This window comes from Phoenix dactylifera, chromosome 17, assembly GCF_051530095.1.
Source record: "Phoenix dactylifera cultivar Ajwa chromosome 17, Ajwa_hap1_PhDact_Kaust_v1.1, whole genome shotgun sequence".
NCBI lineage: Eukaryota > Viridiplantae > Streptophyta > Magnoliopsida > Arecales > Arecaceae > Phoenix > Phoenix dactylifera.
Window position 1 is genome coordinate 9,215,629 of NC_143206.1, and position 26,373 is coordinate 9,242,001.

Here is a 26,373-nt window from a genome sequence, read left to right on the forward strand (position 1 = left end):
AGTACGGATGGTGTACCGATATTCGGTGCGTCAAAAAAAATTTGCATTGTATCATACCGAGACTGTACTAGTATGGCACCGGTACAGGATCCGGTACTGAGATGGCGAATCTTGATCTAAATTGTACTTGTGTTTGGAAATTAGAGGTTCCCATAAGAACTAGAGTTTTCTGGTGGAAGCTTGTTTATCTGAAACTTTCATGCAAATCTTTGTCACATCAGAGAGGTCTGATCTCCTCGGAGCCGCAAATTTGTGATATTTGTTCCCAAATACAGGATTGCCAGCATATTGTTATCTCTTGCCCCTTTGCTTTTTTATGCTGGCAGCAACTTTAGTGAAATGTGGATTGAGGTCTCTCAACCCACCTGTTTGCCGGCTTTACTGGATCTTTTATCCACTATTTAGGTAAAGAGGGAGAAGCAGGCTATACTGGCTTACATGGTTTAGCAGCTGTGGATTGCTCAAAATGAACGAATTTTTCAATCACTTAAGCCAACATCAGTGAAGGTGGTAAGAAACACTTCTATCTTCTATGCTAATATTATGAAATCAAGGGCTCCTTTCACTCTGTTAAGGGCCGGGCAGTCTTTTAATTTTCATTATCTTTTGAATTGTTTTTTCTAAAATAAATGTTCCATATAATTCTGATACGGCCACATCTAAAAATGCCAAAAAATAGTAAATCACTGAGCGCTCTAGACAACTCTCTTTTTTTAACCCATAGAGCTCTCTTGGAGTGACTGGCCACATACGAGGCTACCCAATCTGTGGCCCATGCCGCCGGTGCCCTTTTGGATCTAGCCGGTCACCTAGCCGAAGCATCTCTTGGTTCATCATCAAACCAAGGATCCCAATCGTTGATGTATAAAATAAAATAAAATAAAATAAATAAATGACCATGTGTACAAGTGCGAGATATCAGCCGGTGGAAGTAAAACTGAGTATCGGTAGTTGTTTCGAACCTTTTGCCGGAGATCAGGACCAAGGTGGGCGTCCAACGGGATGTCCATGTACTTCCGCACCGAAGCCCATCTGTCGGTGTTGGTGTCGCCGCACGTACTGGTGCGCCCACGGTAGCGGGCCCGCCGTCGAACACCTCGGCGGCCGAACACCACCACCACCTGCGTCCTTAGATCTCTAATCCTCTCCACCTCTGCCCACCCTCCTCCCATGGCTTCTCCGACCTCCAATGGCGTCAGCGTCCCCGTCCTCCTCCTCTTTGTGTCCTGCACCACTGCCCTCCTCCTCTTCCTCCTCCTTCCCTCCCTCTCCCCCTCCTTCTCCTCCTCCTGCCCCACAACCACCATCTCCACCATCGCCGCCGGAGGCGGCGGCGCTACCCCCTCTATCTCCAACCCCAGATCCCGGGAACGGATCTCCCCGACACCGGAGGACATCGCCTGGCTCAAATCTCAGCTCAGCCTCAACTCTATCCAAGAACCCCCCTCCTCCCCCGCCGCCTGGCACTCCCTTCGCAAGGGCATCAACCCCCGGACCCGCGCCGAGCAGCTCGAAGACCTCCGCCGGTAAGTCATCATGCCGTCTCTCCCTTCCCCTCGCTCTCTTTGGTGCAAATCCTCCTACGAAACCTTTTTTTTCGGTTACAGATTCAAAGGCATCTCCCACTACGTGGGCGACGATGCCGGCAACCACACCGCCCTCCCCTGCCCCGGCGAGCTCCTGGTGGAGGAGCACCACAGCAACTACGGCGAGCCGTGGGCCGGCGGCCACGACATCTTCGAGTTCCTCGCCGATGCCGTCGCCCTTGCCCCCTCCGACCTTGTCCTGGAGATCGGCTGCGGCACTCTCCGCGTCGGTCTCCACTTCATCCGCTACCTCGACCCCGCCCGTTTCCACTGCCTCGAGCGCGACGAGCTCTCCCTCATGGCCGCTCTCCGCTACGAGCTCCCCTCCCAGGGCCTCCTCCACAAGCGGCCGCATATCCTTCGCGGGGACGACATGGAGTTCACCCGCTTCGGCGATGGCATTTCCTACGATCTCATCTATGCCAGTGCTGTGTTCCTCCACATGCCTGACTCTCTCGTCTGGGTCGGGTTGGAGAGGCTGGTGGACAGGCTAAAGCCCCAGAAAGGTCGGATCTTTGTCTCCCACAACATCAAGTTCTGCTCGAGACTTGGCGGTGATGAGTGTACAAGACGGCTGAAGAAGCTGGGATTGGAGTATGTTGGAAAGCACACCCATGATAGCTTGCTGTTTAACCACTATGAGATTTGGTTTGAGTTCAGAAGGCCCAAAGCTTAGAGTTTTTTCGTTTTTCGAGTAGTTGTTCGCTGTTCTAACGAGAATTTTAAAGAGGAGCTGGAGATGGCAATGATCTTCATTGGCACTATCAGTATCTGAGCTTTGCCATGGAAGGTTGTCTGCTTTGGCTACACAATGCGGCAGGGCAATTGAATTCATTTGGAGGTATCCCTTGAGGAGTCTGATGGGAAAAAAGGCGAAGGATTGAATGTTTCTCTGTTATGCCAGATTATCTCGGTGAGGCAGTTGCAATCTTTGGTTTACTTCTTGTTCTATTCAATAGTTCATCTAGTTGCACAAATATCTGCAATAGACCCTTATTACAAGTTAGCAGTAGATTCAACCAGGTTTGAAAAGCTGTACTTTTTCCATTGGTAGATGAAAAAGTCTTGTAGTTAGTGCAATTCCATTTCTTATTCTGCAAGACAAACAGTTTGTTTTTTGGGTGCTTTTGTCTTTCGCTTATATATATTTGCATGTGCCAAGACTATGTCTATGCCTCCTTCAATTGATCTGTGCCAGTGATTGGCATGATTGATATGGTGTATGTATCCCTGCAATGCATTCTTATTACAGCATGTTCAAGTTCCTCAATCCGTGATTTTAAAATGGTTATGGATTTAATGTGGTTGCTAATGTGATGCAATTTTTTCCCTCTGAATATGTATAAGCAAGGTAAGGGTTTGTCTTCCCAATCTATTCTATATTCCAGCTCTCTTTTGAACTTCTAGTGCTGTCTTTCAAGATCCAACTTCCAAGAGACCTGAATACTCAATCCAGGTCTTTTTGGAGCAAAACTCAGTTCCATGGTCTCCCTGTTTTGCCACATTACAACAAATATAACATTTAGTCTATTATTCTTATTGCAATGAATATCTGGGTAAGGCAAACAGTGTATCAAGGTCTCGCAATACCTAACCTTAAATTGGTAAAGTTTCTATGCGAAGCAATTTGAAAGTTTGTGGACATACACCTAATATCTCAGCACTCTTACCCTTGTTATCTATCCTTTCTCTAAATTCTAGCAGTCTCTGTGGCTTTCCTGATGCTCACTTTATCCAATACATTGAAAAGACAAAATTTTATTCTGAAGCTGCACTTGTTTGAGAACCCTTCTTACCCGACAAAATAAAAATCATCCAAGGAAAACACACAAATTGTGCCTCTTCACGTACTTCTATTTTCTTCTTGTCACCTGAAACCACAAGGCTTCCTTGCTGTAACTTACTGTTCGAAGTTTTTCTGTCTAAGGGAGTCATAACTCAGCCTGCCTTAAGTGATTGCAAACCTTTTTCTCTTCTTCTAATTGAATTTGATTACTCTGATTGTGTTGCACCATCTTTAGAAGAACACTTCTTCCTCCAAGCAAGACCATATTTTCTTTCGAACCATCGAACTATTCCTTACATTCATTAACCACAGGGCAGGTACTCTTACATTATGGGTCTCTATTGAGCAATAAAATGGTTTCCAATTTCCAATCTTGTTCTAGAACGAGAATCTGCCTTACACACTGACATTTCTTGTTGGCAACTTGATTCAGTTTGAATTGAAAATCAACTAGTTATGTTAAAAAAGGGAATTTGAGAGAACAAAGAGAATAATCTTGTCATTGAGCTTCCGTTATAACCATAAAATAGAAGGTATCTGGGTAACTCTGCTTGCAGTATTTCTTAGTGACAATCTAACTGCTTGGCTGGAGACATCATTCATTTCAAATTGGAAATAAACTAATTATGATAAAATTGGGAAGTGATAAGAGGAAGAAGAGAATAATTTTGGTGTTGGGCTGACACCTGTAGTCATTATTGCTTATGTTTTTGTTATTTCTGATGTTGAGAGTTTGTTGAGGGAGAGTCGCTGATAGCTGGCATAGCAATAGTTGATGGTTGGACACTATATTGCAAAGAATACACAATGTAGAAAAGGTAGCATCTCATCTTTTGTCTGGATGTCTTATATGGAAGCTACATTAACTAGTTGGGGGGCAGGGAAGGGAGCTTATCAGTAAGGGGTTGCAACAAGTATTTTCTTAGAGATAAAGTGTCACACATCATAAATGGGTCTTGTTGCCAGCTTGTCATTATATTAATAATTTCCCCTTCTTCATTTAAATGTCGTTCCTACATCATTTTATAGTCTGTCTTTCAAATTCTTTAAATTCAATGAATTCACTAGCCCTGTTTATATTTTGAAAGATGTTCTAGTTAGAAACTTATAATTAAACTATATAGCCATTGCTAGGCCTAGAAATGACATCAATGGCATATAATGAAGAACATAAAGTTAAATAAGCTTATCTTTTTTTTTTCAATTCTCAACATATCTTGGAGGCTTAGTATGTAGGAAATAATACATAAAGTAGGGGAAAGGCTAGTAAGAATGTAGTAATATAAAAAGGAGAAAAAATGCTTATCAATCGAGGCATGCCCTAAGGTGGTCTTAGAGAAAGATTCGCCCCACTGGTGCACGGTTTACTTGGAGGCTTTCTTCCAAGGTACAATGATCCTCCCACGAAGTGTGCGTACAGTAGGTGATACTCGAACCCAAACAGTATTCCAAAATCACCCAAAACCCAATAGCAGAGAGATGAAAAAGAGAGAGAGCTCATTTTTTTTCAATCTTAGAGACAATGTCCCATTTTCATAGTTGTTCTAGGCCACTCAATGATGGAATGAATAACACATTGTAGAATAAATGACTAGTTGATTAAACCATTCAAGCCATAATGGTCAAAACACAAAACAGTAGTCTCTTAGGTGCATAAATGGTAATATCACATGTTAAATATGCAAGAAAATCAAGTTAAATGACTCAAAATAAATATGACAATATAAAAGATAAGAATTCAAATAAAGCAAATGGGTTGCAAGACAATATGAGAGAATACGCCTACGTGTGCCATATTACATTTGTAATCATCGCTATGTATCGAACCTTGCCAAGTCATGCTATGCCACACACACTCATGTGGCAAAACACTGAAAATTTAAAATTTCTATCGAGGTCGGCAGAACCGTCCCGAACCGGGCGGTTCCGGCTGTCCCGAGCCGTATCAGTGTATGGTTTCGACAACGGAAACGAGACCCATTGCCGGAGCTGAAGAAGGAGAAGGTAAGAGAGAAAGAGAGAGAGCGGGGGAGGGAGAGAGAGGAAGGGCCGCGGGGGCCGGCGGAGGCCGCAACTGGTTCTTCTGTTTCGAACGAAACAGAGGTCCGACCGTGGCTTCAAAAATTTGGGGATTTTTAAGTGAAGTCAGCAAATCGCTTGCCGACTTCAATTAAAAATTCCAAAATTAAGTGAATTGTATGGATTTAGACACTACTATTGCCTGAAAAATTTTATACTGTTCTTCAATGAGAAATCTATTTTTTTCATTTACAAAATATACCATCTTGTATTAGTAACGTTAGTTTTTGTGGTTTTCTTAATGTTTCTCCTCTAGCTTGTAATATCGTTGCTTTTCTATCAGAGAAATGAAAGGATCAATGTCTTCTTCATGTTGGCTCGTTAATGAAAAGTGGCTACTTTAATAAATTTGTCTTCTTGAGAAAAGAGTAGCTTATTATTTATAAGAATTCTCCCTAAATATTTTGCTTGACCTTTTTTTTTTAATGTTAATAATGTGCAAAAAAACATTTATTCGTAATACTATGCTTGCATTCACTCGGGTATCATTGGTTTGTCATGACCAAAGTTGCTTAGCAATTGAAATTGCATGCCGCTGAATTACAGCAACTCCAGACTACTTTTATTTGTTTGGTTGCATTGGAGTTGCATGCTGCTGGAGCTACAACAACTCCAGCTACATTTATTTTGTTTGGTTGCGTTTAGGTGCAGCTGCTAGAATCGACGAGCGGCGTGGGGATGAATGAGCAGATTCAAACTGGCTGTTACTGCTTGATTTATGGTTTTATTGTACGTTGAGTTGTAACTAAAACGCAAGATTATATGTAATTGTGAAGCTTCCTAGTATAGCCAGCTAGAAAGCACAGATGCTTCAAATTGGATATTGTCTATATCTGATACCGTATTCGACATGATACTTAGATGCATCATACTTAGATATGTTTAGGGTTTGTATCGGATACTAGTTTTTAGTTTCCTACTAGTGACTAGTGAGAAGTCTAAGGTTTCACAAATGCAAAGACAAAAGGACCAATATGAACAGCCTTCGACCAGACCCCTGTCGGGGCCGAGGTTAGAGCTGCTTGAGAGGGTGTTTCCTATGCGAGACAGGTGCTGGGTGCGGATCACATCATTCTTGAGGGGGATGCTACCACGGTGATCGAGAAGATCCTGAGCTCTAGGCGGTCTGATGGGAGCATGCGGTTGATTCAGGATACTCGCCGCCTTCTGGGCGACTGTATTGTATTTCGGGCTATTCATGTGTACAGGGAGGCTAACTGTGCTGTGGACTGGGGGCCTCCTATGTGGCCTAATATTCCGGAGATGTTATCTGAGACGCATGTAGCCCGGTTCTAGACTCTCTGCAGTTTTGCTTCTTTCTGACTTTTTGGGCTACACTCACACCCGTTGTGTGTGAGGCGCCGATGCACCAAAAAAAAAAACAACAGCCTTCGACAGCAGAATCCGAAGAAACCTTTCAACAAATCCTTTCTCATAGTTTTCATCCTTGTTCCCTTAGGTCTTTTTATCCTCTTTCAAAGCCCTTGATATGAAATCTGAATCAACAAAGTGAAAAAACTATAAACAAAGGTATGCAAGAATTAATCACAGTAAGTGGCCTATTTAACCCCTGGCTACAGATCAGAGGATTCTTTCCAATTAGTCTGAAGATAGCAATCTTGAGCATCACTCTTAATTATCTGAGCCTCTGCTGGTTGACAGCAGGTCCAAGCAGCCTTCAGCATTTAGGCTCCCTGTCGTTCATGGTGGCCATGACAATGTTATGATGGCAAATGAAAGGTAGGTGTTTGGCAGCTTGAGGTAGCTCTAAATCCACACCAATCTAAACCGTGTTTCTACTGCCCATGTAAGGCAGTGACGTAGCTAACTACGTTGGGCTCCCAGCTACCTCCTACAACTGCAGCACCAAACTGGTGCTCCAGGTTGAACATGGTGCCGCAGATGGATGGCTTTAAGGACACACTCACCATGCAGTCGAACGAATCAAGTGTGAACTTGATCATGAATGGGGGTGGCAATTGAGTTGGATCGGATCGAATGCAAGACAGATTAAAAATTTGTCAACCTGAACTCGAAATGGGTCTAAACTCTAGATTTAAAGGTAACCTAATCCGACTAATAACAAGTTGATAGGTTAATTGGATAAGTATTGCCACCCCTAAATTATGAGAGTCTCCAAAACATATTGTTCAGCCAGTAGGCATTCTGTGGATTTCCATGGCAGGGGACTTCCCTGGTGATTGCTCTTTTATGAGTGGAAGGATATCAGGGTTAGAGTGCTAATTCTCACAGCAACTGCTGCAGTTGCTGGAGGAGAGGACATGGTGAGCCAAGTAGTCCTTTTATCTCTGGTGGCTATTGGAATGTAATGGTTGTTCAGTAAGCTATTTCCCTTGCAACCAAAGTTCTATGAGCATGTTATTCTAATGTAGCGAGCCCTACCGAAGCTGTTATTTACTAATAATTATAATGACTGTTATTTTCCTCAACATATATTTATATTTTTAATATTTAAATATTTATTTTTTAATAAACTAAGAGTTGTATTAGGAACTATATTTCTTCGCATAAAGAATGGAGATTAAACATCTCCCTCCATCACATTAGAGATTAAATTCGTTGGAATCCTTAAACCCAAATCAACTGAATTGGGGAGAGAGAGAGATCACCTCACATTCTCTCTCTTCTCTTGTGACCCATCACATTCCACTTCCCCCACCCCTTCCATCCTTCCTGACCACCTACTAATATCTCTGCTCTTTTCCTCTTATTATCTTTCACAACACACCCCCAACACACACAATTAAATTCATAATAATTAAATTTTTACAAAAAGTTTAAAATAATACAATTTCTCCACTTAGTTTTACCCCTCTCCCTCCCCCCCAAAAAAAATTAAATTCCTTTGAATAAAAATAAAGTTTAAAATAGTACAATTTATCCACTTAGTGCCTCCCAAAATTAAATTCCTTAGAAGTAATAATTAATTTTTTATATAAAATTTAAAATAGTACAATTTGTCTACTTGGTTCTACCTTCTTATGCATTCATAATCTCCCATCTCTCTCACAGTATCCAAAATTTTTGGCATAGGCGCACCTCTAATTATATTTTTTTCTCAATTCCTAAGATAAATTTAATTTTAAAGATCATGAAGGAAACATAGGAAATCAATTACGTGTATACCATATAATTATTTACCAATTATACTATATCTTGCTAAATGGAAAAATTATTTTATATTTTCACTGATATTGATGCTAGATAATTTGATAGATGCAAAATTATGGCACGTTTACAATTAGGGTTTTTAGAAGAATGCAGAATGAATAAGAACCAAAAGTTGCTAATGATGCAGAAGACATGGGAGTAGTTTCACAAACTTGGACGGCGAGGCTTCTCGGCCTTTTATTAGTTTATTGACCTTAGCTAACGAGATACTCTTTTTTTTTTTTTTTGTTTTGAGGAAAGGCAAGGGAGGGAGACCTTTCCTCGCTGTTACTTTGTTGGGAATGATAGAAGGTACAGAACGAAATCACTAGGCTTATTAATGGTACAAGATGATTGGATGGGGGAAATGATGATTAAGGGCTCGTTTGGTTCGTGGAAAAAGAAAAGGAAAAAGTATGGTCAACGGAAAAGTAATGAGATGCCTCTTGTTTGATTAGAGTTTTCAAAGGTAAGAGACGGAAAAGTTGTATTTTCATGGGCATATGATTCTCACATTTCATGGGAAAGTCTTTCCCATAAGAAACATGGGAAAGTTACTTTCCCATGAGGCGGGAATCACTCTATTTTTACTTTTTTCCAAAAAGACCATTCAGCATTAAAGAAGCATTAACGAGGTATTAAAGACCTAATTTTTATTAAGGGCATAATAGGAATTATACGTAACTTTTATAAGAAAGTGGATGGCTAACCAAACATAAGCACTTTGAAAATTTGTCACTTTCCTATTGTTAACCAAACATGCCAAAAGTACTTTCCTAGGCATCCTCTTCTTAGGAATTTGTTTCCTAGGAATCATATTCCTAAAAGGGAAAATGCTTTCTGCGAACCAAACGAGCCCTGAAAGCTGAGAGTGGCCGGGAAAGCGGGAAGAGAAGAAAGGGCAATGGTCATTCATGATATTGACCATACGTGTCCCGCCACACACTCACTACGTATTGTGCCTACAAGAAAGGATTGATTGCCGGCAAATTCCCAATCGCATGCTGCAGCATTGACGATTAAGATTGAGATAAGAGTGGTTTTTCATAGTTTTTTTTTTTTAATCTCTTATGATCCATGTGAATGCATGTTCAGTTCTATATCGATTATTCATAAAAAAAATAAAACTTTTATATAAAACTTCAAAATTTTTTTAAAAAAATTGAATAGTCTTCTTAGATGAAATTTTGAGTTGTTACCAATAATATCAAAGCATATTCGGCTTATAATTCATATAAATTAGGAGACACTACAACACAAATTTATTGAACTGACTATACCATAGATCGATTGGGGGTGCTTATAATTAGATTTGAATGAATTTAGATTCTTAGCCTAACGAGAATGTCAGGGCTTAAGCAGGAAAGTATATGAAGACCTATGCGGGCATATATCTAGCCTCTATCGGTTATTTTTTAAAAAAATTTTGGATACTTATATGGAACTAAGAAACTCAAAAAATACTTTATGACTAACTTTTTTGAATGAAGTTTTGAATTGTTACAAATAGTATTAAAACGGATCTAACCTATATGAACTAGAAAACACTGTAGTACAGGCTCATTAAGACTAATTATAGATATGCAATGTATGAGTTCATTGAGGCAAACCATAGGCCGATCGTGATGCTTGTGATTATATTTGAATGGATTTGAATTTTTAGAGTATAAACGGAAAAAGTATGTGAGGATCCATGCGGATGTGTGTTTAGTCCTTTATCAGTTATTCACCGAATCTTGGATATTTATATAGGACCAAGGAACTCAAAAAATACTTTTCGGCTAGCTTTCTTGAGTGAGCCTTAAGTTATTACAATCTTATACCCAATTAGGTGTTCCATGCACCGAGCGAGCCCAAGAAATCAAGGGTAAGCTCGTGGGTATAGATAGGTGTGGGTTTGGGATGCCAACATTAAGCACAAGGTAGCTGACCGAATAACACCAAGAAGGAGTTGTCTTGTAGCAAATATGTCCAGCTTCTGAAAAGGAAGGTTGCCTGCTTGACGACTTCAGATGCTGTGTAGGCTTGAAATCTAGTCTCTATTGTTTCGCTTGAGCCAAAGACAACAACAAGCAGGGATACAAAATCTATTCTTAATTGCTTTACATTGTATTATATTATTAACATTGTATTATGCAAGTTGTCGTCTATCTTCTACATCAAAAAAAATTGTTACATAGATTTAGTTAAAATTATAAATATTTTAGTAGTTTTCTTTAACAACCTAATTTTTTCTTTTCTACGCATAGGGATTGCAACGAGTATGTATCGGATTTCATTCAACTATATTTACACAAAAACCTACAGATTACAATAGCTATATCCAAAGCAAAACCAGAACCTAATTTATAAATTTATAGCCAAACCTGATGGCAGAATGGAAAATAATTTGACAAGTCGAGTTTGAGTTGTTATCATGCATTTGTCTAGTTGGGATTAGATAGGTGTGTCGTATATACATACATACATATACATACCCACACACACACACTTAATCCCTCTTTTTGGCCTTGTTTTAAACTTTTTTGAGTGTATAACAAGTTTTATTATCGATTGATTGTATATGAAAATCTCGCACTTAATTTTTACAGATCATGACCTCCCTGATCTTAAAATTTATTTAATAGGAACCAAATTAGCTTTCATTAATCATAATGAAATATTTTTAATTCTGAATACCACCATCTCATAATTCTGAATCAAGACCTTAATTCTTGCTATGGTGCTTGCAAGGAATTTGAATTCGATGATGGTGATTGTGTTGAGAAACATGAGTCAGTCACTAGCTAAAATCTTCGAAGGACTATGGTAAGGAAAAAGAGGAAAAAAAACAATAAATATTCCATTCTTCGATGTCACACCAACTTGAGATCCTATTATGGAAATTACAGGACATGAATCCTCTTGATTTGCAAATAAATAAAAGTATATCTTCATATATGTTGCCCAAAAAGACAACCCGAGAGAGAGGGGGGGGGGGGGGGGGGGGGGGGGGGGGTTGAATTGGGTTTTAAGTAATTATTGCAAATAAAAACTTAATGAGTAACTAATTAAACCTTATTGCAAGTGGATTAATTAGTTTACTATATGTAGTGAATGAAGGGAATGGAAGAGACAATGAAACAATCACAAACACAAGAGATTTTATAGTGGTTCGGAGCTAACCCTTCTCCTACGTCCACTCCCCAAGCTTCACTTGGGAGTTCACTATAATCCTACGGATTACAGCCGGTTGTTTTACAAGTTCACAACCCAACTTGTTGTTTTCACGAGATCACAACAAACTCGGTTGGTTTTCACAGGCTCACCGACTAGAACTACCCGATTGTTTTTCCGGGATCACAATCGAACCCTTACACCGTTGGTTTTAACTTTGGCTCACCAACAAACCTCAACAACCTTGATTCAATCCCTTGATTGAATCAAGTAACAAGGAAACAGTTTTTTAAAGAGTACAGGGAAAGCTTCTTAAAAAGCAAATATGAACAATATAAATAATGTAGAGTTAGAAGCCCTCAAACAGATTTTGGAAGAGGAAGTAGGGGCTTCTCGAACTCTGAGTCTCCTCTTTGAATGTACTGAAGATCTGATGTCAGAGGAGAGCCTTGAATGCGAAGGAAACCTTTGTTGGATGAAGTTCAATGCGCTTTTTCTTTCTTTTTCTTGTATTTACTCTTCAGAGCCTTTGGTAGGTGAAAATCCTTTTTTGTTTGAATGGAATAGCTCTCTTGGTGTCTATTACTGTTCACTCTGGCTATTTAAGCAGTCCACTTTCAAAACTAGCCATTAGACACCTTTTTATGGCCGTTCTGCACAATCTGCAACTCCTGACAGTGTATCCGTTGGGATCAGAGTCGACTCGCTCGATCTGGAGTCGACTCGGCTGTTGCTGGAGTCGACTCACGCTTTACTGGAGACGACTCACTCCACTGTTCAGGATTTGAATTAAAGTGCTTTTCCGTTCTGGAGTCGACTCGCCAATGTCCGGAGATGACTCGACCCTCTGGAGACGACTCGTTCTCAGGGTTCCAGAGATTTATTTTTCTGCATTTCTTTCTCGAGTCGACTCGGCTCATCTTGGAGTCGACTCGGCTCTCAGAGTCCGAAAACTGTTTCTCTGTATTTTGGTTTGAACTGCCTTGGAGTCGACTCGCACTTTGTTGGAGTCAACTCGGCTCTCAGAATCCGAAAACTGATTCTCTGTGTTTTGGTTTGAACTGCCTCGGAGTCGACTCGCACCTTGTTGGAGTCGACTCGGCTCCCAGAGTCCGAAGTTGGTTCTCTGCCTTCTAGTTTTGCTTTCCTCTGAGAGTCGACTCGTACTTAACTAGGAGTCGACTCGCCAACCTTCGGAGTCGACTCGTAACTTTCTGGAGTCGACTCGGTTGCAGGGTCTGAAATATATTATTCTGTCTTTCTTCTGTTATCCTTTGGAGTCGACTCGGAAATGTCGGGAGTCGACTCGGAAACCATCGGAGTCGACTCGAACCCTTCTGGAGTCGACTCGCTGACAGGGTCTGAAAATCAACTTTCTGTCTTTCTGTCAGTTCTCAGTCGGAGTCGACTCGTAGTGTACCGGAGTCGACTCGAGCATGTGCCAGAACTTCTGAAACACTTGGAGTCGACTCGTAATCTTCCGGAGTCGACTCGAGCTTCAGACTTTGGTTCAAACTGAGTTCCAAACTTAGCCAAAATGTATTGAACCAAAGCTAGAGACACTTAAGCATAAATTCACAAATATTTAGCTGAAACACTAGATTGAATTCATTAGTATAACATCAGATATGCTCAATTGCTTTGAGCTCATCAAAATCAAATAGGGTTATAATCATTCACTCCACAATATATAATAGAAAGAAAGGTTTTACGCAAATAAAATCTTTTTCTTTTTTAGATAAAGAACTGAAAGTTAACACTTTAGGTAGGTTGGCATGTGAGGTTTGGCTTCATACAAAGTAATAAGATTGGGTATTGGTTTACGTTTTCAGTCCGGTTATAGATGAATCAAATATAGGTTGAAAGACCTTCGACCCAACCTGAATTTAATCCAATCCAAACCCAATCCAATCCGACCAATCCCCATTATTAACCATAGAATGTTATAAATTCCTTTGTAGGTTCACAAATCATACTTTATGGCTTTAGAAATGCTATAGTAAGACATAATCTAGTGTGAGAAAAAGTTACAAATATTGAGTATAACTTTCCTATTCCACTTCTTTCTTCTTAAGCTTCAGACTATGTGCAGAGAAAGGAGAGAAGATAGTTATGGCATTTGCATTGAGGGTTGTATGCGTACAAAATTAACTTGACAATAGGAGCACTATCAATTATTTCATCGAAATAATTCAAAAATACACATGTCAAACTTCTGAAAGAAGCTTTTATGAGTTGCAATAAAGAAATTGTAACCTTTTCTGCAATTGGTACTGTATAACTGCTCCTCAACCACCATATGCAGTCGCTCCTATGGGTTTAATTTTTCTAGATGAGGCAAAAGCGTCGGTTACCTTACAAACATTTAGGATCAGGACAAACCCTTATAACCACCTAACCCTAGAGCGCGTCCCTACTTGTACCCAAAAAGCCAAATACGGATAATTGTCCATCTCAGAAAAAAAGTAATTCCTCCGTAGGAATTGTTTTTTCTATGCTGCAGCAATGAAATGTCAACACGGATTATCAACCACCTGGCCATCCTTCTTCGTAACAGGGACTATGTCAGCAAGCCAATCTAGATATTTTTCTACCTCTTCTTTTATTTTCAACATCCTTTCGGGTCTCAATCTTCTCAACTTCTACTTTACGGGCTTGCGACCCGGGAGTCACTCTTATATGATCTGAAAGATTATACCATGGAAACATGGACCTTGAAAAAAACGTTTACTTCTTGTGATTCATGCTTGGTTGCTTGATGTGTGCTGTCGGTCCACATGAGCAAAAGACAGTAGTTCCACAGTGTCAATGTCTGGAATCAGATTCAACTTAGGATGCATTCATTCCCTAACAATGCTCAGAGATATTATCTCGTAATCTTACAACACGAGAACGAACTTAAACTCACAGATGATCCCAACTTAACCGTCGCATCAAGACCCACGTGGCAGCTCCACATCACACCTCGTATCCAAAATTCCAAATTCCCAATCCAATAAAAAAAACAGAGCATCCCCTGTTGCTCCCGAGTCTCGGCGGAAAAACAGGAGAGAGACAAACGCTCACAGTGCCACCCATCGTACGAGACAAGAACAAGCACATAAAACAAGGGTAGAGAGCCCACGCGAGGCTCCTTTTTATTTTTGGATTCAGAAGAAGCAGGGGAGCGGGAGGACAAAACAGAGCAGGCAAATCGAAGAAGAAGAGAGGATAGCACACGAAAAATAAACCTACATCGCCTAACCACCTACTTTGTCTCGTTCAAAACAGACAACCTAACACATCAGCAGCGGACGTCAATGTCTTGATCTATCCAATCTCCTCTTCGTCGTCGCTGTCGTTGCTGCCGCCGCCGTAACCTTCATCATCCTCGGAGGAGGAGGATAAGTGGGCGAGCCAGCAGAAGCCGTGGAGGTGGCCGTTGACGCAGACGAAGTACTCAAGGTCGCCCTCGTGGGAACCGAGGCGGCGGGATGCGCTGCGGGGGACGAGGCCGGCGGCGGTCATGCTCCAGACCCGGGCGCCGCAGTAGGTGCAGCGCACCCGGGACTCCAGCTCCGCCTGCCGGCTGATGAGATACGCCCGGGTCCTCGACCGTATGAAGCCCCGGAAGACTCCGCGGTAGGCGCCGAGGTCCTCGTCGGAGCGGGCGGCGGCGGCGGCGGTGTGCTCGCAGGGGTCGGAGACGTAGAGGAGGTCGCCCCAGCAGCGGCGGGAGAGGAAGGAGCGACCGGAGGTCTTGGAGAAGCGGGAGACGGGGGAGAAGTGGCCCGGGGTCGGGTGGCGGGGGTCGGGGAGGGGGAAGAACCGGGTGGGGGCGGCGCAGCCGCAGCAGAAGAAGAGGAGCTTCGCGATGGCGTGCCACCCGCCGACGATGCGGGTGGCGCCGCCGGCGGTGAGGGCGGAGACCATGCGGGGGGCGCGGGATATGCAGACCTCGCGCCAGAGGACGCGGTTGGCGACGGCGCGGAGGCGGCGGGAGACGCAGGCGGCGACACACACTAGGTGGGGGTCCCAGTTGAGCGACCGGAACACCAGCATTAGCACCAGCTCGTCCTGGAGCCCCGTGTACTCGCTGCTTCCGCCGCCGCGGGGGAACACCGACCCGGTCGCATTGCCGTACACTCCGCCGTTGTTGGTGGCGCCGGCCGTGCTATTGCTGCTGCTGCTGCTGCTGGGATCGCCGCTCGTGGAGTCCAGGGGGTTCCGGTTGTGCTCGATCATCGCCTGTCGGCTTCTCCTCTGAATCGGATTGGATCGCGAATGCTGTCGCTGCTCTGCAGGCGGTTTGGTCGCGAGACCCCGCATATATAGCGCGCGACTCCGGGTCCGGTGCTCCGCCGACGCTGGTTTGTTTCTTGGACTGGATTCCTCTTCTGAACAATAAGACAGGTCGGATCGCACGGTTCGCCAAGTCCCAAATGCTCCCTGGCCCTAAACCGGATTCAAGAGTTTTAAATCCGGTTGCACTGTCTCGTTGGGATCATACTTCCTACGTAAATTTTTATATAAATAAATAAAAATGGCAAGGTCAGGCTTCATTAGACTAAGTTACAGCTTATTAAATAAGTTGAGGGAAAGGAACATTCAATGCGAAACTGAAAAAAACAAACAAGCTTCAAATCATCAGTTTGGGTTGCACTTTTGGCACGAAAGAATGATTGATTTTTTTTCATGGCATTAATCATTGAATCACACCCAGATGCATCTCAAAGCACTCTTAACAAGTTATTCATCTGTTTGTAATGTATCTTGAAGCGATAATGATCCAATGATGGATTTATGTAAAGATAATAAATCTTTTTTTCACGTATAACCTCGGCCCTCAAATCATACCATCCCAGCTTGGTAAAAAAAAAAATCATACTATCCTCGATAACACACATATGTTTGCTTTACAAAATTATGGGCAGAAAGTAGAGAAACGCGTTTCCTTCCCCCTTTTCTTTTTTTCCAGCTCCGCAGAAGTGGAGCTTCTAATCTGAACCGGATCCGGTTAACCGGAGAGAACTGAATCCAAAACCCGGTTCGAGGATGGAGTCGAGGTGGAGGAAAAGGACAGCGCGAGGCCTGAGAAGGAGCAGCGGACCGGGGCAAAAGCTTTTGTCCGATGCCGAGAAACGGCTTAACACGTGTCAGCGGGTGAGTCGACGATACTCATCCGCTAGGATCTATTCGGCTCCACCACGTGTCGGTTTTCCTTCGGTGGAGGACGCGTGTCTCGATCTCATTGCCTTGCTTCCTCCCCCGTCGTCAGATGCTCCCCTCGACGGTCCATCTTCCGACGCGAGTACGTTCAGGATCGGGATTCCAAAATATCTCTTCCCCGGCCCCAAAAGGTCCGCGGCCAAACGTGTTACCTTCTAGTTGGTGGAGTCCACGTGTCGCGTCCTCCGTGCCTTGGGGGTTTAGAAGAGGTTGGTGTGATCAAATCCTGCAGCGTGGGTGCATCTCTACCGTACACGTATCGATGGGAGATGTTCGTTCCACCCTTGGAGACTTTACCTTTCGTCCATACATACTTTAATGGGTTTCTTTTCCCTAGACTTTACCGTATTGTTTTGCTTTAAAAATTAGATATTTTTACTGTTTGCGTCACGCGCTTTCAGGTTCATGGTTTATGGGCACGGCGTGCTTCCCGCGTGCACGGGAGAAAAGGAACTAGAAAGGGTAGGCTTACTTTCTCACTCATCTCATTGGTTGGCTATTGGCATCACCTCTTCTTCCCTAATTGTTCACTCACTGCTCTACTCGCCTTAGGGTTTGAGCCTCTTTTAGGAGCGGTTTACATGCAATGAAACCCATATCACATACTTTGATAGGTCTTCTCTTTCTCTCGAGTTGTAGGGGACATGTATCGCACATCGAAGGTGAAACCATTACACACGCATATATATCAAAGTGAATCGCTAAGTTTGCAAATAGCAATGTAATGTTGGTCCACTTCATTTGCAAAATTCAGATCCTATTTCAAACAATCAATTGGTAGTGCTAGCCTAGGTTAGTCTGAGTCTCTGCCTATCACCGATGCATTCCTTCCTGTCTCGAGAAAAGAAAGAGAACTACTTGCTGTCAATAGAGATTCATGAGACATTTGCTTTTTTATAATCTGTTGGTCGATCAATGGATGAATACCCCACCGGGGAACCAGGTGGAGATTTGAGATTGAAAAAATATTCATGGGACACTCGCATAAAAATGTCAGGCTGGCTCAATGACGACCGGGGTGGGAATGAGATTCGCTCAATATGCAAAATTCTTTCGATTAGATATAAGAATGTATGAAGTCTAGTTGGGCCTATCTTCGATAAATTGAAACCTATTCCAGACCATCTTGCCTGTAGTTTTAGAAAATCTCTAAGCTCATATGTGAAGTTTACATCTATCCAACATATAGATCTTGGTGCGAGATTTCATGGGATATGGTAAAATTTAGATGCATCCATAACTTTGGAAGGCCATGTACACAAATCTGTTTTCATTCATGAGAATCTTTAATTCCATTGCAAGTTTTTCAAATCTGCTAAGAATTTAAATGGAATTCTAGATCTACTCAAGCTAGCCACTTGCCAACGTAAGATTACATCGGTGATGAGATCTAATTCTATTGTGGGTGATGAAAGGTGTCAGTCTAGGGTCGTTTTCCAAATTGGAGAGTCCATAGTTGAGTCCAGAAGGAAGAGTCACATCAAATTATCACATCGAAATAGCCTGCGACTTGCGGACCCCACCATGAGAGGGTACGTGTCATACGGCAATGGGCTATGATGTGTAACGAGGTGTGGTCGAGCTGGTGGACTTTCTAGAGTTCAGATAATTAGAGGGGAAAAATTCTTATAAAATAAAAAAAATAATAATAAAAAGCACGGGCACCTGCCCAAGCTTCTCCTTGATGCACGTGGAGTGCACCAGGGGACCAGCGTCTCCGAAAAAAATATCACCACCCTCGAATTGATGTTAGAAAAGGATGCAACAAAACTTTAATGGAGGAGAGTTTTAATGGCCAACAATTTTTGGCAGATGATTCTCACCACCTTCCCTCATTTGGAAGGCAACAGCATCACTGGATGGGAGGAATAACCATGCAAATGATGCTTCCTTTTCAAAATATGAGAAGAAGTGCAAGATGGACAAGCCAAATATAGGTTTCTCATCCTACTAACTTAAGGTTGATAAAATCCTATGACATATGAATTTGACCACTTCAAATAGATTTAGATAGAGTTCAGGAGCAACATCCATCACACATACAAGATTGATTTGTATATTAGAACTTTTAGGAGGCACAACTTTCATATATGATTTCCATTTCTGGTTGTTTTTTTCTGAAAAAAAAGTATTGTTTTGACATGTGGCAACAAGTTCAAAACAATCTTCTTTCTAGGTCATTTAGATCTTCGAGATATCCTCCGAGCCACACACAATTCTTTGAAAATGGGTGGGACAAATTTTTTGAATTCTACCAAGCTAACTCGATGCTCTTATGGGGCTCCAATAATACCCAGTTACTGTTGAGGCTAAAATTGTTCTTGCTGCTGCAGTTGTTGTTGATGTAGCATTTGTTGCTGTTGTTACTGTTGAGGCTAAAATTGTTCTTGCTGCTGCAGTTGTTGTTGATGTAGCATTTGTTGCTGTTGCAACTGTTACTGCATACTCTGCTGTTGCTGCATGAATTGCCGCTGCATCTCCATCTTTTCCATCATGTCTATTCTGGTAGCAGTTTCTTGTTATAGTAATACTTGCATTAGCTAATAGGTACTAACTTGTTCTCCTAGCTGGATTTCAGGTTCTGCAGGTGCCCCTATCCCTTGTATGCTACCAATGGGTTCTATGGGGTTCTCTTGCTGGTGCAATGACATTAGTCGGTAAGGGTGGGCACTGACCTATAGATTTAAGGGCTCCTAGGTAGTGAAGCCATTAGCAAACTTGGTAGGCCTTCTGGTGCACCCACAGCCACTTTCTCGTGTCATCGCAGTCTACATTCAACAACATCAACATATACAGATTAATGAATTCAAATTAATTGACCATATACAAAGCTTACACACAAGAATAACTTAATCATGCATCCTCCTCACTGAAAGCCTAGCAAGCTACACTAATTCTAAGTTAAACCCTAGAAATCTAAAACCTAGCAGCCATGATACCATAGTTATCATGCCCCAAACCTGCCATTTGGGCAGGCATGCAATATGGCAGCATATTCCACAGATTAAAACCCTATGAATATGCAAGGCCTACTGAATATGAAGATCAATTTCAAAACAAACAAATAGTTTCAATTTTATTAAGTAACAAGAGTAGTCTAAATACAATTTTTTCTAGTGGTATCAAAGATATTGATTTTCCTTCCATGCCTCAAGCAAACCCCAACCTCAGTTGAATAATAAGCACCCTGTGGCTTTGAAAAGAAAGAGAATATAATGCTATGTGCTAACAGGTCAATAAGAATTTCCAGATGCACACCCCCATAAATAATTTAAAGATAGACAATAATAAATAATCGATACCGAAATATATGCAATTATCATAAACTCACATACCAACAATCCTATACAACTCAAATAAACCGAAAGCATATATTTATATATATACACAATCATATATCAAAATAATCGCTCTATGATATTTCATGCAATTACCATGAAAGTACATATCAACAATCTACCATGACTCAAATAGATCAGAAAACACATATATACATCATATATTAAAATAACCAATCCATTCATAAATGATATTTCATGTAACATCAAATTAACCATTTTAGTCAATGGTGTTTTCAAATAACTTCTTTGTCATTATTTGATCGATATGGTTTGGATCCAATAATAGTTATCTTTTGACTTGGGCTAACTCGGACACATTTTCCACTCGTGATAGGACAATCAATAATATCATATTTTCCGTTTGTGATGGGGCAATTGATAATACTACATTTCTAGCCTGTAAAAGAGCAATCTATAATAATGAGATTAGCCTAGAGTCCACACTCACCAAACAAGTTTGCATGCACATATTCAATATTTTATCGTCAGCTTTAGACTAACTACCGTCATGTTTCTTGCTCGTGATGAGGCAAACAATAGTGCCATGTTTTCCGTCCATGGCAAGACATTTGATAGTACCACGTTCTATTAGTGGCGAGACTATTACAATGTCATGTTTTGGTCCATAATTGGCAATCCATTGTTAACATAGTTACACCTACCTATTCATTTTGAGTATGCATATTGATATATTAAGTTATCTTTGGCTTTGAATTGAACCATAACGATGTTTCTTGCCCATGACGAGGCAATCTATAATATCATATTTTTTTGTTGTGACAAGTTAATTGATAATGCCACATTTCTAATCTATGATGGGCAATCAATAATAACATAGCCAATCCAAAGCACCCAATCAATAATCTAGTCATACAAGTCTCAATTATTAATTAAGGACCTCAACTTGCTCATATTATAGAACGTAAAACATTATCAATTTCTAAGTATAATTTTAATTTCATATGTTTTCTACAACATACATGTGCGACATGCTTATATCACAATATGCAACATTATAGTCAATTTCTATGCATAATTAAGCCCGTTTATTTACTATAATATACATGCTCATATAGGAATTGCACATTCATATATCAGAATTATACATTTGCACAAGCATGCAAAGGGAATTCTTATCTCTACTAGCGACAAAAGCCTAAGCACGATGCCAACTACTCCACACGTACCACCATAATTTAAGGGTTTAAGTGTAGAACCCTCTTTGCTAGATTGCTTCTTGATCATATGATTGCACTCCTACATGAAATCAAAACTAATGAATGAAAGACAATGGTGAAAATAAAATAAGAGAGAGAAAGAATAAGGGTAGCTCCAGTGGTAGTGCCCGGTGGTTAGGAATCGATCAAATTTGCATCCAACAAAGTTGGGGGTTCGATTTATGTAGGGACCAAATCATGGTCCAAGCCATTGATGGCCCAATCTATTGAGACCTATTGAGGATTGATGATCAAATGGTGGAGATGGCATCAGGGAAGGAGAGAGAGAGAGAGAGAGAGAGAGAATATGAGAGATGGAGAGGAGGGGTGGTCAAGACCCCCATCCACAATATGTGACATGGCCGTAGGGGTCTTGGTAGGTTCGATGGACAAGGAAGAGAGAGAAGGAAGGAGCCAAGCTTGACTCTAACATGGCATTAGGAGATCTGGAGGGCTGATTGCAATAATTGTTGGGAATATACTTTTCCACAAAATTTTAAATCTATAATACTCTACTTCAATAAATAATAGGCAGAAATAGGCTTAGAGAAAATAAATAGAGAAAGTGGAAAAATGGAACCCGAGATGCTGAGGCGTGGTATGTTGGTCACTTTCCTTGAAGTAGATTTCGCCGCCTTATAGTGCACTAGGCTTGGATGGCGTTCTACTCCTGAGATACAACAGCCTCTCGCACTGTTCCTTCTGCCTCAATGATTTGCACGGATCAAAGAAGCCTTCGAACCCAGAATCAGTATGCAGCAAGCCCGTTGATTGAAAGAAAAATAGCAAACAGGGAGAATAGTAGTTTTCTGCTTTCAAATTATATATGTCTCCTGTCTAATCCGAAGAGGTCTATTTATAGACTTCTTCCGGACAGACGCGACCCAAAACCGATCCAACGGTCAAAACTGGTAAGAAAGTTTGAAAAAACACTGGGAGTATGGCCAGCGGATGCGAGGTCGGTTGCGAAGAGGTGCTATCGAGGAAGCGACGTGGCTCCTCGTGCTAAGGGTGCGAAGCACGACTCATGCGCCTCTTGGCTCATCGCACCTGTTGTCCGACCTCGGCTCCTCTGGGCTCATTGCACCTGTGGTCCGACCTCAGCCTCGGCACCTCGGACGAGCACAGGCACAAGGAACCTCGGACGAGCAGGGCCGACGAGCAGAGGCACGAGCGCAAGGAAACTCGGACGAGCAGGGCACATGCGCAAAGAACCTCTGGTCGCACAGGCACAAGGAACCTTGGACGAGCAGGGCCTGTGAGGCGCAAGTAACCTCGGACGAGCAGGGCCGAGCGAGCACAGGCTCGAGCACAAAGACCGTCGGGTCGGACGAGCACAGGCACAGAACCGAGCATTCACGTAAATAAATCCTCCATATGAGAGATTTAAAAAAGGAGGGAACAGAGATTCGAACCACCTACCTCAAGCACCTCAAGCGGGCACACCAACCATCCACACCACACTCACTTCTTAACATATATACATAATATATATGTTTTAAGTATGAAAACTTTTAATTATTATTTAATAAAAATCTAACATTCCCCCACCTGATTAAAATGTTTTCAAAAACTATATAAAATAAAAAATAGTCAAACTGGGCTTGTTTATGTCACGACTTCAATAAAGGTAGCTTGCGGCTTTGAACCTTTACCTAGTGAAAGTATATTTTCATCTGAAAGGTATAGTGGTAGCTAAAAAGCTTTGAACCAAATCCTTTGGTTCAGATTTCTATATACTTCACCCATGACAAATGCAAATACTGGGTTCATTATAGGTGGTGCTTTTTCTGGCCTTATGCACCAATATCTCAGTTTCATGAGTGCTCTAGGGGTTAAACCCTTATCCCCATAGACTGCGGCCACACAGTCACACTCACATAGGTGAGTCCTCCAAGGGTGCTCGCAGCACAGCACCTTGCCATAGACTCGGACTCATTCAGAGTTTTAAACTCTTCCGTATACCTCTGCTGTATTTAGCACTCACATCACAGGGAGAGACCAAATGACATAAAGTCATTTTATTATAGTGCTAACTAATCATTAAACAACTTGTTTTTCCCGTTGAACCTTTCGTCTTGGGATCTCCAGTCAGAAAAGGTTGGGTTGCCATTGTCAATGATTCCTTATGGGTTTCAGTCCCATCCCCTTTGATGTTTCTATGACTTTGCTTCTAGCCAGTCCTTTAGTTAAAGGATCTGCTAGGTTATCTTTAGATCCAACAAATTCCAAAGTTATGATACCATTTTTAATTAGGTATCTAATAGTCTTATGTCTCACACTAATGTGTCTTCTGTTTCTCTTGTTATACTCAGTATTTCTACAAGTATTAATTGCAGCTTCATTATCACATAACAAAGAGATAGCAGGTATAGGCTTTTCCATAATAGGTATTTCAGACATAAGATTCTTAAACCATTCTGCTTCTTGACTTGCAGAATCTAAGGCTACAATCTCAGCCTCCATAGTGGATCTTGTGATCACAGTTTGTTTGGATGATCTCCAAGCAACAGCTGCACCACCCAACATGAATATGTATCCACTAGTTCCTTTTTGATTCACTGAATCAGTGATCCAACTAGCATCACTGTATCCTTCAAGTACAGCGGGAAATCTTGAGTAATGTAAACCATAATACATGGTACCTCTCAAGTATCTAAGTACTCTATCCAGTGCTTCCCAGTGACTAAGACTAGGGCAACTATTAAACCTACTGAGCTTTCCTATAGCATAAGAAATGTCAGGTCTACTTGTATTTGCAACATACATCAGTGTCCCAATAATTTGAGCATATTTCTCTTGGGCCACTGGATCACCTTTATTGCACTTCAAGTTCAAACCATGCTCATAAGGTGTACTCACTGGTTTACAGTTGTACTTATCAAATTTCTTCAATATTTTCTCAATATATTGTGATTGATCAAAGATTATACCATCAGGTATTCTGGTAATCCTGTTACCAAGAATTATCTCTGCCTGACCTAAATCTTTCATATCAAAATTATTAGACAAGAAAGTTTTGATATCAATCACCATATTCATATCAGTACCAAAAATTAAAATATCATCAACATATAAACACAAGATAATACATGAATCATTTTCTAACTTTGAATATAAGCACTTATCTGATTCATTTGCTTTAAAGCCATAAGAAACAATTATTTTATCAAATTTCCTATGCCATTGCTTAGGAGCTTGTTTTAAACCATAGAGAGATTTGACTAACCTACAAACTTTTCTTTCCTGTCCTTGAGCCACAAATCCCTCTGGCTGATCCATATAGATCTCTTCCTCTAAATCACCATGAAGGAAGGTAGTCTTGACATCCATTTGATGAATTATCAAATTATGGATTGAAGCCAGTGCAATTAAAGTACGAATTGTGGTTATCCTAGTTACAGGAGAATATGTATCAAAGTAGTCAATACCCTCTTTCTGAGAAAAACCCTTAGCAACTAATCTTGCTTTGTATTTTTCAATAGAACCATCAGGTCTTAATTTCTTCTTAAATATCCATTTACAACCTATAGCCTTACTACCAGGTGGTAAGTCAGTTAAAAACCATGTTTTATTAGTCATAAGTGAATTCATTTCACTATTAATAGCTTCCTTCCAAAACATAGAATCTAATGAGTTCATAGCATCTTTATAAGTTTTAGGATCATCTTCAACCATAAAAGTATAGAAATCAGATCCAAAATCTTTCTTTTTCCTAATTCTTTTCCCTTTACCAAGTTCATTAATATCATTAAGTTCATTTTCATTTTCATTATTAGGAATAATTAGAGAATTAGATGGCGAACTACAAGATGCATCATTAGATCTATCTATTACATGCTTTTCTATTTTATCCTTAAATGGAAAAATGTCTTCAAAGAAAGAAGCATCTTTAGATTCAATTATAGTATTCTTTTCTATGCCATTAATATCAGAACTAATGACTAAGAACCTATAAGTAACACTATTAAGAGAATAACCAAGAAACACAGCATCAAAAGTATTATGTCCTAATTTTCTTTTCTTGATTAAAGGAATATTAACCTTAGCCAAACAACCCCAAACTTTTACAAAATTTAGGTTAGGTTTTCTTCCTTTCCAAAGTTCATAAGGAGATTTATTAGAACCTTTAAATAGAACCCTATTAAGCAGAAAACATGCAGTAAGCATTGCTTCCCCCCACCAAATCTCAGGTAAACCTGAGTTGGCAAGCAAAGATCTTACCATATCTTGCAGAGTCCTATTTTTCCTTTCAGCCACTCCATTAGACTGAGGTGAATAGGGAGGTGTAACTTCATGTAGAATTCCATTAACTCTACAGAATTCATTCAAGTCATTAGAGGTGTATTCTCCTCCTTTGTCTGACCTGAGAATCTTTATTCTCTTGTCAAGTTGATTTTCTACTAAAGATTTATAAGTCTTAAACATCTCAAATGCTTCATCTTTAGATTTCATTAAATAAACTTGACAATACTTAGAATAATCATCTATGAAGGTAATGAAATACCTTCTACCCCCTTAGTCAAAGTTCCATTTAGATCACATACATCTGAATGTATTAATTCTAATAAAGTTGAATTTCTATTTACTATTTTAAATGGTTTTCTAGGTTGTTTAGATTGAACACAAATTTGACACCTTTCCTTTTCATTTAATGAAACATTAGGCAATAAACCAGAGCTAATCATTCTTTTAATAGTATTATTATTCATATGTCCTAATCTAGCATGCCAAAGAGATGAAGAACATATTGAAAGCACAATTTTATTATTGAATTTCTATTTACTATTTTAAATGGTTTTTTAGGTTGTTTAGATTGAACACAAATT

At 40.8% G+C, this 26,373-nt stretch overlaps 1 protein-coding gene and 1 pseudogene across 2 annotated transcripts; one reads left to right on the forward strand and one right to left on the reverse strand.

Moving 5' to 3' along the window:
• Window positions 1–914: 914 nt before the first annotated feature.
• Window positions 915–2,752, forward strand: LOC103714420 (uncharacterized). The gene is made up of 2 exons (XM_008801662.5): window positions 915–1,526; window positions 1,608–2,752. Exons 1-2 carry the CDS (start codon window positions 1,171–1,173, stop codon window positions 2,260–2,262), a joined length of 1,011 nt encoding a protein of 336 aa, XP_008799884.2. The 5' UTR covers window positions 915–1,170; the 3' UTR covers window positions 2,263–2,752.
• A 12,022-nt stretch (window positions 2,753–14,774) lies between these two features.
• On the reverse strand, window positions 14,775–16,237 carry LOC103698374 (EID1-like F-box protein 3 pseudogene; annotated as a pseudogene). Its single transcript, XR_015974440.2, has one exon. The product of XR_015974440.2 is annotated as an EID1-like F-box protein 3 pseudogene (transcript).
• Between the last annotated feature and the right edge of the window lie 10,136 nt (window positions 16,238–26,373).

What these genes read in the sequence shown, in the direction of transcription:
- LOC103714420 (XM_008801662.5), top strand. Translation starts at nt 1,171, where the DNA reads ATGGCTTCTCCGACCTCCAATGGCGTCAGCGTCCCCGTCCTCCTCCTC. An exon ending in CAGCTCGAAGACCTCCGCCG is followed by an intron (nt 1,527 to 1,607) that starts GTAAGTCATCAT and finishes TTTCGGTTACAG; the next exon opens with ATTCAAAGGCATCTCCCACT.